Source organism: Grus americana, chromosome 5, assembly GCF_028858705.1.
Source record: "Grus americana isolate bGruAme1 chromosome 5, bGruAme1.mat, whole genome shotgun sequence".
Taxonomy (NCBI): Eukaryota; Metazoa; Chordata; class Aves; order Gruiformes; family Gruidae; genus Grus; species Grus americana.
The window spans coordinates 69,306,217-69,320,269 of record NC_072856.1 but is presented as its reverse complement, the minus strand read 5'-3'; the positions used below and the strand labels follow the sequence as shown (position 1 = coordinate 69,320,269).

Sequence of the window (14,053 nt, the reverse complement as noted above, 5' to 3'; positions counted from 1 at the left end):
GAGCCTTCATGTTCTTAAATGAGCTGATGCCATACTTCAGGAACTCTTCCAGTTCTTCACATTATAGTAGTCTGGAAACTCCTCAATTAAAAGTGTGCCTGACTGTGCTGTACATGCACAGAGCTCCTGGCCTCAACCTGCAGTCTTAATAGAAGGGTTGGACAAGAAATAGAAACACCCAGGTCATGCCTGCAGCAGAGAACAGGCATCAACCCCACAATTGCTGAGGTCCAGATGGTCAACATTGCACCACGTAGCCACTGACCTTGAAAAATCCGGACTCATCAAGCAATAAGGTCCAGGTTGGATCTGGAGATGCTGTGCTACACTGCACCATTACACAACAGCAGAGATCCCTGGATAGCTATGTGTGCCCGGCACATCTATACCCACATGGCTGGCATGGAGAGGAGTGCTCTGAACTAGCCTGGTCTGGTACGGTACAGCACACGCATTTTCATGCAGGTTTCTCTTGTTTTGCTTCCCAGGGATTGTGTTTGGGCATTATGGAAAGCCAAAGAAATGGACTTCAACCCTGAGCTGTCCATACAGTTGGCTAAAACCTTGTTACTCTGCTGGCACCAAGCAAGGGAAGGCCCTGGTAGAGAGTGGCATGGCCTCTTCGTGGTCTGATCACATCCTTTCAGTACCTAGCAAGCAGGGATGGGATGGGATGGGATGGGATGGGATGGCATGGCATGGCATGGCATGGCATGGCATGGCATGGGACGGGATGGCATGGGATGGGATGGGATGGGATGGGATGGGGAGAGACAGTCCTTCTTCCTTACATCTCTCGGGAAGGCAAGGACACATTGAGTGAGAAATCTTTGAGGTCCCTTCCAACCCAAACGATTCTATGATTCTATGATTCTGTGTCATTGCCCACCAACCCCAGTCCCTCCCAACGGCCCTCCACTCTTCACTGCACCGGATGTGGGGGGCAGGAGCAAAGGCAGCATGCAGCCAAAGAGGAAAAGACAGAAAATACTGCTGGCAATTGAAAAGGTAACCAAAAATACTGAGTGATTTTTTTTTTTTCTTTATAAAATGTACATAAAGAACATATACCCTTTGAGGTCAAAGTGAGACCAGTTTGTAATTTAACCAGATACATTGACAACAATGACAAAAAAATAAATCTACAGTGGGTGTGCTAGTAAAATAAGAGACCAAGTTTTGGCTATATACAATACTTGAGATTGTTAAAATGTAATAATCATTATATATACATTAAATACACACAATTACAGTTATTTATATAATATTTACACACACAAACACACAGATTTTTTCCTTTTGCAGTTGGTAGTGTGCAAGCAGAAGCGCATCTGATCTTTCCTGAGTAGGTGCTGAGGCTGCTCATTCTTACTTGCAGTACCGTGTGTATCTTCAATCATCTCTTTTGTGGTCATATCCGTCAAAAGCAATTCAATAGATTTTACAGTTGCGGTTGTTGCAGTGTTCCTGTTTCTTCCGTACGAGTGGAGGACTGCAAACCTCCAGCCTGCAGAAGACGAAGACTTGTGGCATGCAAAGATCCTGGATCCCAAGGAATCAGCGGTGACATTTCTCCAGTTATCAGCCATGCCCTTAGCTGTGAGCAAAGCTACGTTAGTAGTCATTTGTCCAAGCACTTGCCAACATTCAAGTCTCTTTCTCAATGGAAAAAAAAAAAATTACAGAGAATAGAAATGGAAGGAAATTGGTTGCAAGTCACCTGTCATAGGTCCTTGGTAGGCTCCAATAAGGTGACATTCAACCTGACCATGTCATACAAAGAACCAGCTAGGAGAGACCATGTTAGGTGAGGCTACCAGGATGCATGGAGACACATCTAGACAGGGAACGCAAACATAATCGTCCTATTTATGGTTCGGTTTCTGGTCAGGTGTCACACAGATTTTATAAAGCACTAGGGTTGCTCTTGGTGAGTTACAAAATGTGCCAAGTGACCAAGAGCTCATTGCTGAACTTGGATGGTTTTGGGTGTTTGAGGAAAGGCATACAGGGAGGAGGGAATCACTCCCCACATGTATAGACTGTGTCACTGCATTCTCTGATATCTTGATCAGTTTGTTCTCACTTGAGTAGTTTCATTATAACACAATTATTTCTCTGAGAGATATGGGTAAGAAGATATTTTATTAAAGGAAAGTCTTAGGGTCACCACTGAAACCTCTGAAAGACTTGCTCTCCAGAAGCACTCAAGAGCAAGCGGGATGACATCTTCACTGACTTTGGATGTGGTGTTCTGGGTAGAAAATACAACATCCTTCCCATAATATAAAGCTGATTGTACAAGCTCCCTAATCTGACAAAGGAAAACTATATTGTATTTTAGTAAGTCACATCAGATGTACTATCCCAAGCATCCTGTATTTGGGTTAATGATAGCTCCTATTTTTTTATTATATATTTTTTCTAACCCAGAGATACAAAAACGGTAGCCTGGCCAAAACCAGTCAAAAGGGGGACCTGAAGGTGGCCTGGGGGTGCAGAAGGAGAGGATCTTAACACCAAAAAGGGAGGAAAATATGTTTAGACATTGCTGGCACAAGAACAAATGATGCTAAACTGGCCGTGAACACATTTACGCTGGTAACAAGAATGGGGGTGGCAAAGCTCCCAGCAGCGAGGTTTTGCAATGGCCTTACAAGCACCATAGAGGTCAAAAATCAAACGCATCCTTCCTCTTCTACTTTTCAATTGGTTTTAAGAGTGATGAATTTGTGAGCAGGGGCACGGTGGGTGGTTGCTGGCAGCAGGAGTGCCCAGCACGTCCCTCCCCAGCCCCAGTCCTGCAGAGCTCCTCTCCTTGCCTGCACCAGCGCGTGCTGGGGCGCGTTCCCATGGGATCTACAGGGTGACGTCGGGGCTTTAGGGAAAAATGACATAAAACTTGTGAAGACCAAAGACCCCATGACTGCAATATTGCATGAGCTGTGGGTCGCTGACCTCCTTTGCATGAGGGAAAAATCAAATGATTAGTACATGCTGGTTTAATTACTCCTGGGCTGCTGAGGACTGACACTGGTATCGTGGTGGGGCAGCAGTAAACGAGGGAGCACGCTCCTGTGGTGTTGCTTTGTTGGAAAAAAAATCTGAAATGTAATAATAAGCTTTGTTATAGCTTTTTATAGTTTTATGGGAAAATACAAGAATTAATCCAGATGGCACCCAATTTCTTTATTAGCATATATGGGCAGAGAGTGCTTGTAATACCAAACCGTATCTTTTTTATTGAACTGCTCTAGAAAGCCATTCTTCTGATGGATCACAGTTCTTCTCAGGGAGGAAGAGAGTTTCAATTATCCTTTGATACATGAAAAAGCAATACTAGCAAGTAAACCCTCCAAAAATAAAATCGGGTAAGCCTCTTCTATTAAGGGTGGGGGAAAAAAAAAAAAATCTGATCATTCTGACTAAACTACTCACTACAAAGGGATTTCACTGACCTTACAAGGCAGTAAAAGAGAAACCAAACTTGAACAATAAGCTGATGTTTAAATGATCAACTCTGGTTTAAAGTTTGGAGATCCCAACTGCCCCAAAAGCTGTTCAAACCAAATTCCGCCATTTACACCAGTGCATGCGGCAGAGATTCAAGTGCTTGGTGTCAAGAAGGGAACTGCTCTGGCATCAGTGGAGGTTGGTATTTGTGCACGGGGCTTGCAGCTGCAGCTCCATCTCGTTTGGGTGAACCAGCAGTTCCTCTCCCAAATTAAGAGGGAATTTCACATTTCCAAGGATTTCTGTGGGCATGACAGTAGCACACCCTTAGACAATAGTCTCCAAAAACTGGCTGATATGAGATGAGCTCAGTGTAAAGACCCTATCCCCCCCTAGTTAACACCTTCATCACATCAGCCATCGCCATTTTGATGGGCTATCAAGGAGCTGCTCCTGCCTTCAAATCGTTATTGTGCATTTGTAGTGTGATTTGTGTTTGCCCCCTTTTAGTCTATGTTTTTTTATCCTGCCTTGTGTCTCATCCAGGATCCAAGCCTGGCTGGAGACGGCTGGAGAAGCGGTGGGTTGGTGGCACAGTGAGATCAAAGTGCTTCATAATTGTATGTGGGATTTCACAAACTACGTGCTTTGGCAAAGAAATGAACTTCCAAGGCTTTGTTGGAGGCAATGAAAGAGAAGTACTCCAATAATGTCCTAATTCTCCCAGATGATCCTGAGAAAGAATTAAAAAAAATTGGAATGTTTATCATGGGCTCCACCTACCTCTGCCTTGGGAACACCTAGCCACCCCCACAGAAACCACGGTCGCTGATCCCAACAGCCAAGCGTTGTAGTTGCTGCAAAGTCCACATTTGCACAATTATGTATTTGATGTCCAATTTAAAAATACATCAGACACTTTACTAGATTGGATACCCAGGAACTGAATCATAGCGTTTAGCAAATTTCATAGAAGAGCCACCAGCCCAAATTCCCTTTGTCTGATTGTCAGCCCCAAAATTTTACAAATACTACATCCATTTTCACACCAAAATGGGAAAGAAAAAAAACCACCAAGACTAGGAAATACATATCTCAGTCTGTACTTCTTGCTCATGGCCCAAAGTAAAATACCATTGCCTTTTCAGTGGCTTACATTAGGAATGTAAAGGAAGACAATACCACTCCTGAATCAACATCTGAAAAACAGCTTTTCTTAGCACCATCTTCTGCACCCAAACAAGCAGAGTAAAACTGCAATAGGCATGGGAAATAAATTTCCTTTCACACAAACACCTGGGCTTTTCAGGACAAACAGATTATCCTGCCCCAAAAGATGATGACTGTGGTCTTTGGCTGTCAATCGAAAACCTTCATCAAATACTCAACGTGGTCCTCGACCAAGGGAAAGAAAAATCAAAATACGGATTCCGGTTTACAGTCTTAGCTTGGGATCTAAAAAAGCAAGCACGATCTCCACTTCATTCCGGCTGTCTTCATCACAGCTGCCCGAGCACGAGAGGACATCGCAGGGCACTTTCCAAATCCTCCCTTCCCGCAGAGTCCCCGTCACACCGCCGCCGTCGGCCCTGCGGCCCGAGCTCTGCCCAGAGCTTCCAAGAGGCTTCTCCTGGTCTGTGCTGATCCATGGGCATCCAAATTTCATTTTACTTTGAGTCTCTTTTTGGAAGGGATAAATTCGAGGGAAAACCAGGAAAACATTTTAAAGGAAATGGAATGCTTCACATTGTACTTTAAAATGATTGACAGATTGCCACTATTTTTTATTTTTTTTCCCTATTCCCTGTTTCATCTGATCAGGCCAGTGATCACGAAATACAGCAGAACGAGGTTTGTCATCAGCTTAGCGTGGCCAAGCGAGAGCGCGTGTACCCGTCCCTGAGCGGCGGGGACCTCGTGCAGCCCCCGCTGCCCCTCCAGCCCAGGAGCATCGCTGCAGCTGCTGCTCAAACTAGAAAATGAGCAAAAACGAGCCACCATCTCTAACCAAGATGGTTAGAGACACAACAGGAAACGTATCAGGCGAGTCTGCTGCACAAATCCTGCGCATCCACTTCTGGCAGGGCTCCTGGCAGCCTCGGGCAAAGCCAGCCCCTCCGCAGACAGTCATGCCAACCGCGCCCTCAGAGAAGCCGCTCGGACGATCCCGCGGTTCTGTGGCTTTCACGAGAGATCAGCAGGAGGGTGCAGGTGAAGGTTTGATTTCCACAAATCCTGAATTACGAGACACACCAACCTCCTAAGCAAAAATCTGCATCAGGGTCTCACCATACCTGACCTGGTTCTCTGGCCACAATTAAAATCCAGTGCTTGCCAGTGGGAAATTTGTTGGTTTTTTGTTTGTTTTTTTTTTTTTTTTTAAGGGTGTCAAACCCCCTCGGTCCATCCAGACGCAGAGCTCCCACCATCTTCCGAGCAGCCTTCCAGCCGCGGTGCGGGGGGACTGCCTACAAATCAGGGAGCCGACAGCATCCTCGGAAAGCTCCAGCCCCCGCGCATCACCAGTACAGACCATTATATCTTCGGACAACACCAGTTTATCAGGGTTAAGACCAAGCCATCCCATCGCACCCATCCAGGGCGCACGGGCACATTGCTCAACAAACACACGTACCACTTGGCATACCTTACCTGGAAAGAGGCTTTATTGAACATAGCTGTAAAATTATCTCTTCAGTTGAATTACTGAATTTGCACAAACATTTCTCTACAGAATAAAAAAAATCAAGCCTTGTCATTGTTTTACTGCATCTCGTTGTGCTTTTTATACTCATATTTGCAAATATTATACTCTTTTGTTTGTTTGTTTTCATGTTTGTACTCCAATTACTTGCATATCAGTTTTTTTTAATCCTAGGGTGTCGAGAGAACACAGAATAATAATAATAATAATTATAATAATTATAATAATAATACTCTTCTTTAGACAAAAGTCTTTTTTTTTTTTTTTTAAATGAAGTTAAAAGCTGAGATAATTTAAGGAAAAAGGTCTTCAAATTGTCATAACCAACTGTAAGGGAACTTTACAATGCAGTGGAAAACCGGCTGGCTAACGGTACGTGTTTGGGTAGCTCAAAACCATTTGTACAGCTTTTATTTTTTTTTTTTTTGTTGTAAAAGTGGATTTTTTTTTTTTTTTTTTTTTTGTAATTTCGCTACAATAACAAAATAATCTTTCGCGATCTGCACAGAGTCTGGCTCCAGGGCAGAGGCACGGCACCCTGGGTGCTTCGCTGGCGCCAGGTTTGCAGAGAGCTCTGCGGTTTGCTCGGTGTCTCGGTACGCACCGCCGTCCCCCACGCACACCTCCCCGTCCTGCTAACGCTGGGGCCGACTGCCTTGCGAATGGAGGTTAGAGTAAGAAAATCACTCCTGTGTTTTACCACCTTCTGCGCTAAGTGTATCTTAACAACCTTTTCCTCTGGTTGACCCACTTGATAACCTGAAAAAAAACCAACAACAACAACAAAAAAAAAAAAAAGAAAAGAGTGCTGCTCCCATTTCCAGGACCAACGGAAGCTATTTTCTAATGGATAATAAGCTGAAAGGCCATGGCTGTCTGGAAGGTTAAACAACAAATATCGCATCCGAAAGGGCTTACGCAGCAGCTTAGGTCCGTCCGTCTCCAGAAGCGGCTTCGTCTCCTTGCCTGCAGTCTGCACACCCAGGCTCCGTAGTTTGTTTAGAAAATAGTTTGCACAAACCACATTTTAGCAGTGCAAGCTTCTGTGTTGAAATTATTATTATTATTTTATTTTTTTTATTTTTATTTTATTATTTTTTTTTTTTAAATCAGGCTTGTTTCATTGAAGGCACTTGGTTTCCATGGCAATTTATAAAAGACGGTGGTTTGGTTTCTTCACTTCATTAGAACAGATGACTTAGTTGGGGAGGGGAGAGGGGTGTTCGAGTGGCCGCAAGCAAACTCCGATAAGCCTGTGTAATATGTAAGCCCAGGTCGCACATCCTGGATAGTAATGCATGCAAAAGGAGACAGCATACAGTTATCAAGCATAGCCATGAGAAATGAAACATAAATGTCTTAAAACAGCTCTGATTTAGGGTTATTCTCTAGGGGAGGTGACAGCCAAAGTAGAAAGGGCCTACAATTATTTACCTCTATACTAAAAACCTTCTTGAAGGGAAAATGAATGCCAGCTCTTCACATACCCTGTTTACAGTGAGGTGTTGCTCTTTTTCTCTCTGTTTTTATTTCCTCTCTCACTCCTTCTTTTTTTTTCTTTTTTTTTTTTTGGCAGGCCATTAGGTTTCCATGGTAACAAGCAAACTATTCATTTGAAACAAAACCAGCCATGACTTTGTGCTTTGACAAGGGTTTCTATAGCTCTTTTCCGAGAGTTCAACCAGATGATGCTGTATTCATTATTGACCACAAAAGCACCTGAAGGTCTCTTCCTTACTTAGGCCAGATATCGTTCTCACGCGTGGTTCATAGTGAGTTACACTCCCGTGATGCCTTTTATGTCCCCAGTGCTTTTTAATTAATTTTTTTTTTATTTATTTATGTATTTATTTAACTTTTGAGTCAGTCAGTGGAGGAATCTTTGGTAGTTTGTTTTTAAATGTCCATTTTACAAAGACTCTTTCTTCATGCCAGTGCCTGGTGAATCTTTTGTAGCCTCTGCCAGGATAAGGTCACCTCTGATGACTTAAGACAGACATGAGGATGATAACTGGGATAAGTCGTATATGCGCTAATGTCCCAACAGCACCTGATCGTAAATCTACAAAAAGGGGGGGAAAAAGGTAGAATTAAAGAGCCGCCCAGACACAGTCAGCATCGCTACAAGGCTCAGAAGATAAAGGGCTCTGTCCTGCACACCAGTGCAGCCGGGGAGGACAGCGGGACGGTGCTCACCTGGGCTGCCTCCCCTCGTCACACCGAGTGCCACCCCCCTCCCCAGCAGAGCCCTGGTCCCTGCAGGGACAACGCTCCGCAAGGTCACCTCTTACAAAGAGGGGACGAGACTAGTCCTGGCCAAATGAACGGGGCAGGAGGCGTTGGGATAAAATACCACCTGGCTGCGGAGCTAAGGTCTGATTCCAATGCACACGTGGGGGTGGAGCCATGGAACAAGGTCCACAGGGGATCGCAACACCGCTATTCATTAATTTCATATTGTTCGGGCGCACTGAACATTTTCTTGATGTCCCTTTACCTTTCTGCACATCTCGAATCAGAGCTGCCCAGCCCAGCCCCCCCGGGCAGTGCAGCCCACCGCTCTCGCCTCTGCCTAACGCCCATCGGCCTTCTGCTTGCATCTCTGCTAAACCAGCATCTTCCTATCTGGACAAAGACACTTTGACTCCAGAGCTTGCTTCCAAGGAAAAATGTTTCACTTCAAGCCTCTCCAACTGAACCGAACAATATATTGTTCTCCTGGAGAAAATCCATTTTAGAAGGTATCTCAAATTTATAACTACAAGAAGCAATTTGCTCTCCCCCATGTGTGGAAGAGCCACTTACTGTTGGCCGGTTGGTCTGATTTCATACACTCTCCTTCCACAATTGATACATCATCAATAGCAATATCACCTTCGATGCCAGGGCCCCGGATCCCTTCAAATATGAGCTGCAAAAAAATAAAGAACAAGCAGATCAGAGGGTGATGAGTGGAAAACATTCAGCTGCATTATGCACAGCATTAAACTACATCGACGGGCTTGGAATCATTTACAAACACTTTAACGCAACTGAGTTCACACGTAATGGTAAGGTGAACGCAGATGATGCGTGAGCCGTGGAGGCTTTTACACTTCAGAATGAGCTGAAAAATAGCAGAGCTGCTAGTCGTCTGCCTAGTTGTCTACCTGGTGTGTCCAGGTCAGCTTTGCCACTATACTAACTGCAACGTGCGTATTTATGTAAGTACGATACTCCTGGAGCAAAGAGCAGGACTAAGTGGAGGAAAAGTTTTAAAGAGTTTGGGGTGTTTTCCCCAGAAACTCCTGCCACCTGAAGCAAACGGCAGAGGCACAGCTTGAAGAACAGCATCTGTAAGGTGTTGGAGGACTGAGCATCCACTCGACCACATGAGAACACACAGGAGCCACAAAAACTCCACAGTAAAAGGAGGTTTCTGGCTCTCAGAGGTGGCCCCACCAGTCCCTCCCACCCCATCTATCCCACTGGGCTCCCTTTGCACCCCGGTGGCACTTCCTTGCAGGCGGAAGGAGGATGGGAGCTGCCCCCCCTCCAACCTCCCCCTGGCCCATGAAAGCTTGGGAGAAACCTCTCAGGAGCTGGGTTGGTGTCCCTTCACTCATAGCACAAAGCTATATTTATCTCCAGGGTTCAGGAAGGGACTACCTTTGATTTGGATCCCCTGAGGTCCCACAGTGATCTCCTGTGATCACCTTGGTGGATTTTAACCTCGTGGACCTCCTGCTGCAGCAGGAATTGATGAGAGTGACAGCCCCGCTTCTCTCCTGCTCCTTTTTGTGGCTCATCATTATGTCCAGAAGCTTTGATCCCTTCTAGGAATGGTTTTATATTTATCAGAGGACACTGTGATGTGTTTTATCACAGAGAGCGTCAGGGTAGGGATTTTATTCCTCTTTAAGGCTTTAACCTCTGCTAAATGGATGCCTGTGATTTCACAGTCCTATTAATCCCTTTCTGTCGAATATTCCTAGTCTGAAACCCCAACTGCTACAGCTGGGAAAGGGAATGGTGCCTGTACGGAGACGGGTGGCTTGTTGCAAGGTCAGTAATATTATTTGCCGTAATGTTCGTTATTAGCCATGGATTACTATTGTACTAAAGAAACAAAGCCATCTGCTCTCCTTCCCAAACCCGACGTGGTGCTGTCCTGCCATACTGCTGCTTAATTAGCTTTGCAGAAGAGTGGGCTCATTCTGCTTTGCGAGAAATTTATTCACTAGAAAACTTCAAAGCCTTTCGAAAGAGATGAAGGAATTATGTAAGGAATATATTTCCCAAGCAGCACTATTTGCGCAGTTATCTCTCCTTTTCCTCCCCCCCCCCCCCCCAGTCCTTTGAAATATTTTTGGTTAACTTAGATGACAAGTTTTTCAACTTTAATCTGCAACAATATATGCATGAAATTCAATGAATTTTATAAGGGTGCGCTGTGGCACTAATGGAGACATTAACTCTTGGGGGTAGAGTCAATGTGAAAAAAAAATAAATTAATTCCGTCTGGAGCAAAATACTTCAATTACACTTCATAAAGATCTAACTGCATCGGGGAGATGTCTGGGGCACTCGATGGGCTCTCTCTGTTGTCACTGATTTCAGCAGGACGCAGATCCCAGCCTCTTCTCTGGGCAGCTTCTGACATTTCTTTGCTCATTAATACAGTTCAGCCAGAGCTGCTCGCTTGAAACGAATACCTTTCATTATAAACGATGAGTAAACACTCAGGGCAGTGGAAGCTGACCCTGTAAATCACAGGGCTCCAGTAACTAGTCCAGCTGGATGCATATCACCCACGGACCGTATCACAACGGCGCGCGATGCCACCGCACGGGCAATTCTCCGCCCTGCCTTTCCGCGGAGGGCACGTCCCTCGACCTTGGCCACAGACACATCTCGTCTTGTTGCTAAGCTGAGCGTCCCCAGAGATGCCTGACCCTGGAGCGGTAGGCTGGCAATATAAGGCATGTATTTACAGCCTGCCCGTTGCATCCTAAGCCAGGCGGCAAGGTCTGAGCTGGGAACACTAAATAAACGTGAAAACTGTGCATTTGGAGCTGGAGACTCCGTCGGTATTTTATTGAAGTGCGACGCTGTAGGTTAATTACTATAACAAGGTGGATATTAATGCAACAGGGAACTGTAATTGGGAAAACGGTAAGTTTTTTCCGTAATTTACCCTGTTGTCTGAAAACAGTGGCTCAAGTAATTATCCCTCTGACAATTTTTCAACTCTACCTCTGATGATGGGAAGTATTCAGCTCGAGAGGAAAGTGTCTTCTCTTCTCCCCAAAGTACAGCTTGCCCTCCTGCTCCTTGGCAGCAGGCATATAACCAGTCAATGGAGTTTAAAGTCAAATCTTTCCTTATAGTGAAAAACACTGTTTCCAGACAAAAGGACTCTATACAAATACAACGGCCAGCATTTAATTAAAATCTGCGTTTGGCAGTGCGTTTCATGGGCCTCAGAGACGGGTTGCTATTAGCCAGCTTGGCCACACGCTCAGAACAAATCACTGCAGATGAGTGTTGGCAAGGCACGGAGCACCATCCAGCCTGCAGTCCGCAGCTATTTGCAGGAGGTGCCAGATGATCAGAATCCCCTATCAGTATCCTGCAAAACCTATTATGTGCGTGTCCGTGACTTTAGATAGCTGTTGTTCAAAATACTGCATTTAGCTGAAGAATAGAGGGGCTTATGCGTACAGCAAAGGCCACTCTGCTCTCTTAACGGGGGAGATGGAAATAAGCCCCGATAGTGCCTCCAGAGTTATCCCGAGTGTCTCCAGGGGATTCAGCTTGTGCTTCTTCAACAGGATTTCAGACAGATTTTACCTTCCTGGCCAGTCTCCTAACAAGCACGGAAGAGCCTCGTGAGTGTCCCCAGCCGGACAGCGTAATGGCGAGGGTGTAAGCCCCTTACACTCGCTGGAAGGGGCTGAACATCTCAGTGGTCCGGCAGGGTCATTTACTGAAGGGCAGATCAGTTTCTCAATCCAAAAAAACCCTCTTTGGCAGAAAAAGGTCTTTGACACAAGAAGGGTGTCGAGGAAAGTGTAGCTGAAGGCGGTGGCAGTGCTCCTGCTCAAATCTAAACTAAAACGGACGCCTTCCTAGATTCCAGCGTGCAACGTATAAGTCCACACGCTTTCTTTTTTTGTGTCTATTCTTTAAAATATGTAATAAGTGAATATCTTCCTGAGATAGCTTTTATGCAATGCTTTTTCTGATTCAAAGCACTGTAACCCTCTCAGTTCTTCATGACAGAAGCTTTGTTACATATTGCGGGGACTGGGAAGGTATAAAACAAATCTGGGCTGCACATTTACCCATATAAATTAACCTATAAAAAGTTTTAACTTCTGTGCCAGCGTACTGTTTTACTGCAAAGATTCACTTCAATTCACTCTCCTTAAGTTTAACTGGGAGGTTTATATTCTTTCCTACTTAGGCTCCTAAATGGAAAATAAAGTTTGCTTGATGCAAGAGCTGCTAAGAAAGTAATTTAAGGTTCCAACCACTCTGACATTTATTTGTTATATTTGTGCAGAGCTTCACTGCTTTACATTCATTTTATGCTGAAGCCTTTAAACACAACAATGTAAAAGGTGAAAAACAGCCACGCAGAGGAGGTTCCATTTCGTGTACCAGCTAGTGGCACCAGTGAATGTGGTTTCAAGGCGATGGGAGCTGAGGTGCACCAGTAGCAGAAGTGACCCCTGTAACTTTTCTGAAAGCAACGGGGCCGCGTGCAAGGGCCGATGCTCAGACTCCACGCTGAAAGCAGCAACCTGGGTACCGGGAGCTGTGGCCTCTGGCTGCCCTGCTGAAGCCTCACCCCCTGCAAGGCAGACACCCCAGCTTGCCCTTCCAGCCAAAGCCGTGCCTTCCTCCCCACACCGATGAGGTGATCCCATCACCCTCCTCCACTCCTCTTCATTGCTGGTGCCAAATCCTTTGCATCTCTCTGCTCAGAGCTGATGTCCTCATCCTTCCCCCACTTCTGCTAAAGCCTGTCCCAGATCCCAGGAATCCCTCTCGGACACAACTGCGAGCACTCCGGTTTCAGCTTCCCCAGCTCTCTCTTCTCTCCCTTTACCAGTCCATTTCTTATAGGCAGATACTAAATCATTTTTCTCTCCTTCACTGTTTAGACTTCTTAGATTTATCCTGATGTCCCCAAAGCAAATCTCACCCACTATGATCAGCCCCCTCATACTTTGGCCCCATGCTCTGAGTGTACTTCAACACTCGTAGCTCTCTTCTCCGCACTCTTCCTCCTCAATTCTGCCACTGTGTCCAACTCAAACCTCACATCACTCTATACTTCGCATATCCCTCTCCTTCAATTTTCCTCTAATTTCCCCCCATGCAATGCTGCTGTGATCATGTACGCCAAATCATTTCTCTTCCATCATCGCCTCTTACACATGGAAATAAACCCAAAGGGTCAGGATCTATGGTTGCCCATAAAGTGAATCCCAACCTGCATGTTTAAGATAGCAGTTTCGACTTGCACTGAATGGCTGTTTTTCCCAAAAGCCGTTATCTCCCCCAGGGTACTTGGAGGTTACAGAGAGGAGACGGAGGAGCCTGGAGAACATTGCACCGCAGGGCACAGCTTGTGACTCCCGTCTTCCGTGACGATACTCCCAGCCTCAAAAACACGAGGGCTTGCTCGCGGCAGCTGCCTTTTTGGGTCTGTGGCAGTCACAAACAGCTCGCAGCGCGAATGAGAACTGCCCATAATAGTCTATCAGCATCTCACTGTCAAACCAAAAATGAAATGCGTGAAAACCTATCATAACTTGCATATGCTGAGTGACTGAGGCGTGCAGCTCTGCCGTACCAGGAGCTCCAGGCAGGCAGCGCTGCTGCTTTGGTACCTTTCAGCAGAGA

The 14,053-nt window shown here is 45.5% G+C and overlaps 1 protein-coding gene across 1 annotated transcript in view; it reads right to left on the bottom strand.

The window, feature by feature from the left end:
• Positions 1 to 1,085: 1,085 nt before the first annotated feature.
• Positions 1,086 to 14,053, bottom strand: part of MDGA2 (MAM domain containing glycosylphosphatidylinositol anchor 2) — a 391,532-nt gene continuing 378,564 nt past the window's right edge. The window contains exons 17-18 of the mRNA XM_054827962.1: positions 8,963 to 9,068; positions 1,086 to 8,219 (exon numbers count right to left, since the gene is read on the bottom strand). Of these exons, the coding sequence (XP_054683937.1) occupies positions 8,131 to 8,219; positions 8,963 to 9,068 (195 nt within the window). The 3' untranslated portion in view covers positions 1,086 to 8,130. The remainder of the gene's footprint in view (positions 8,220 to 8,962; positions 9,069 to 14,053) is intronic.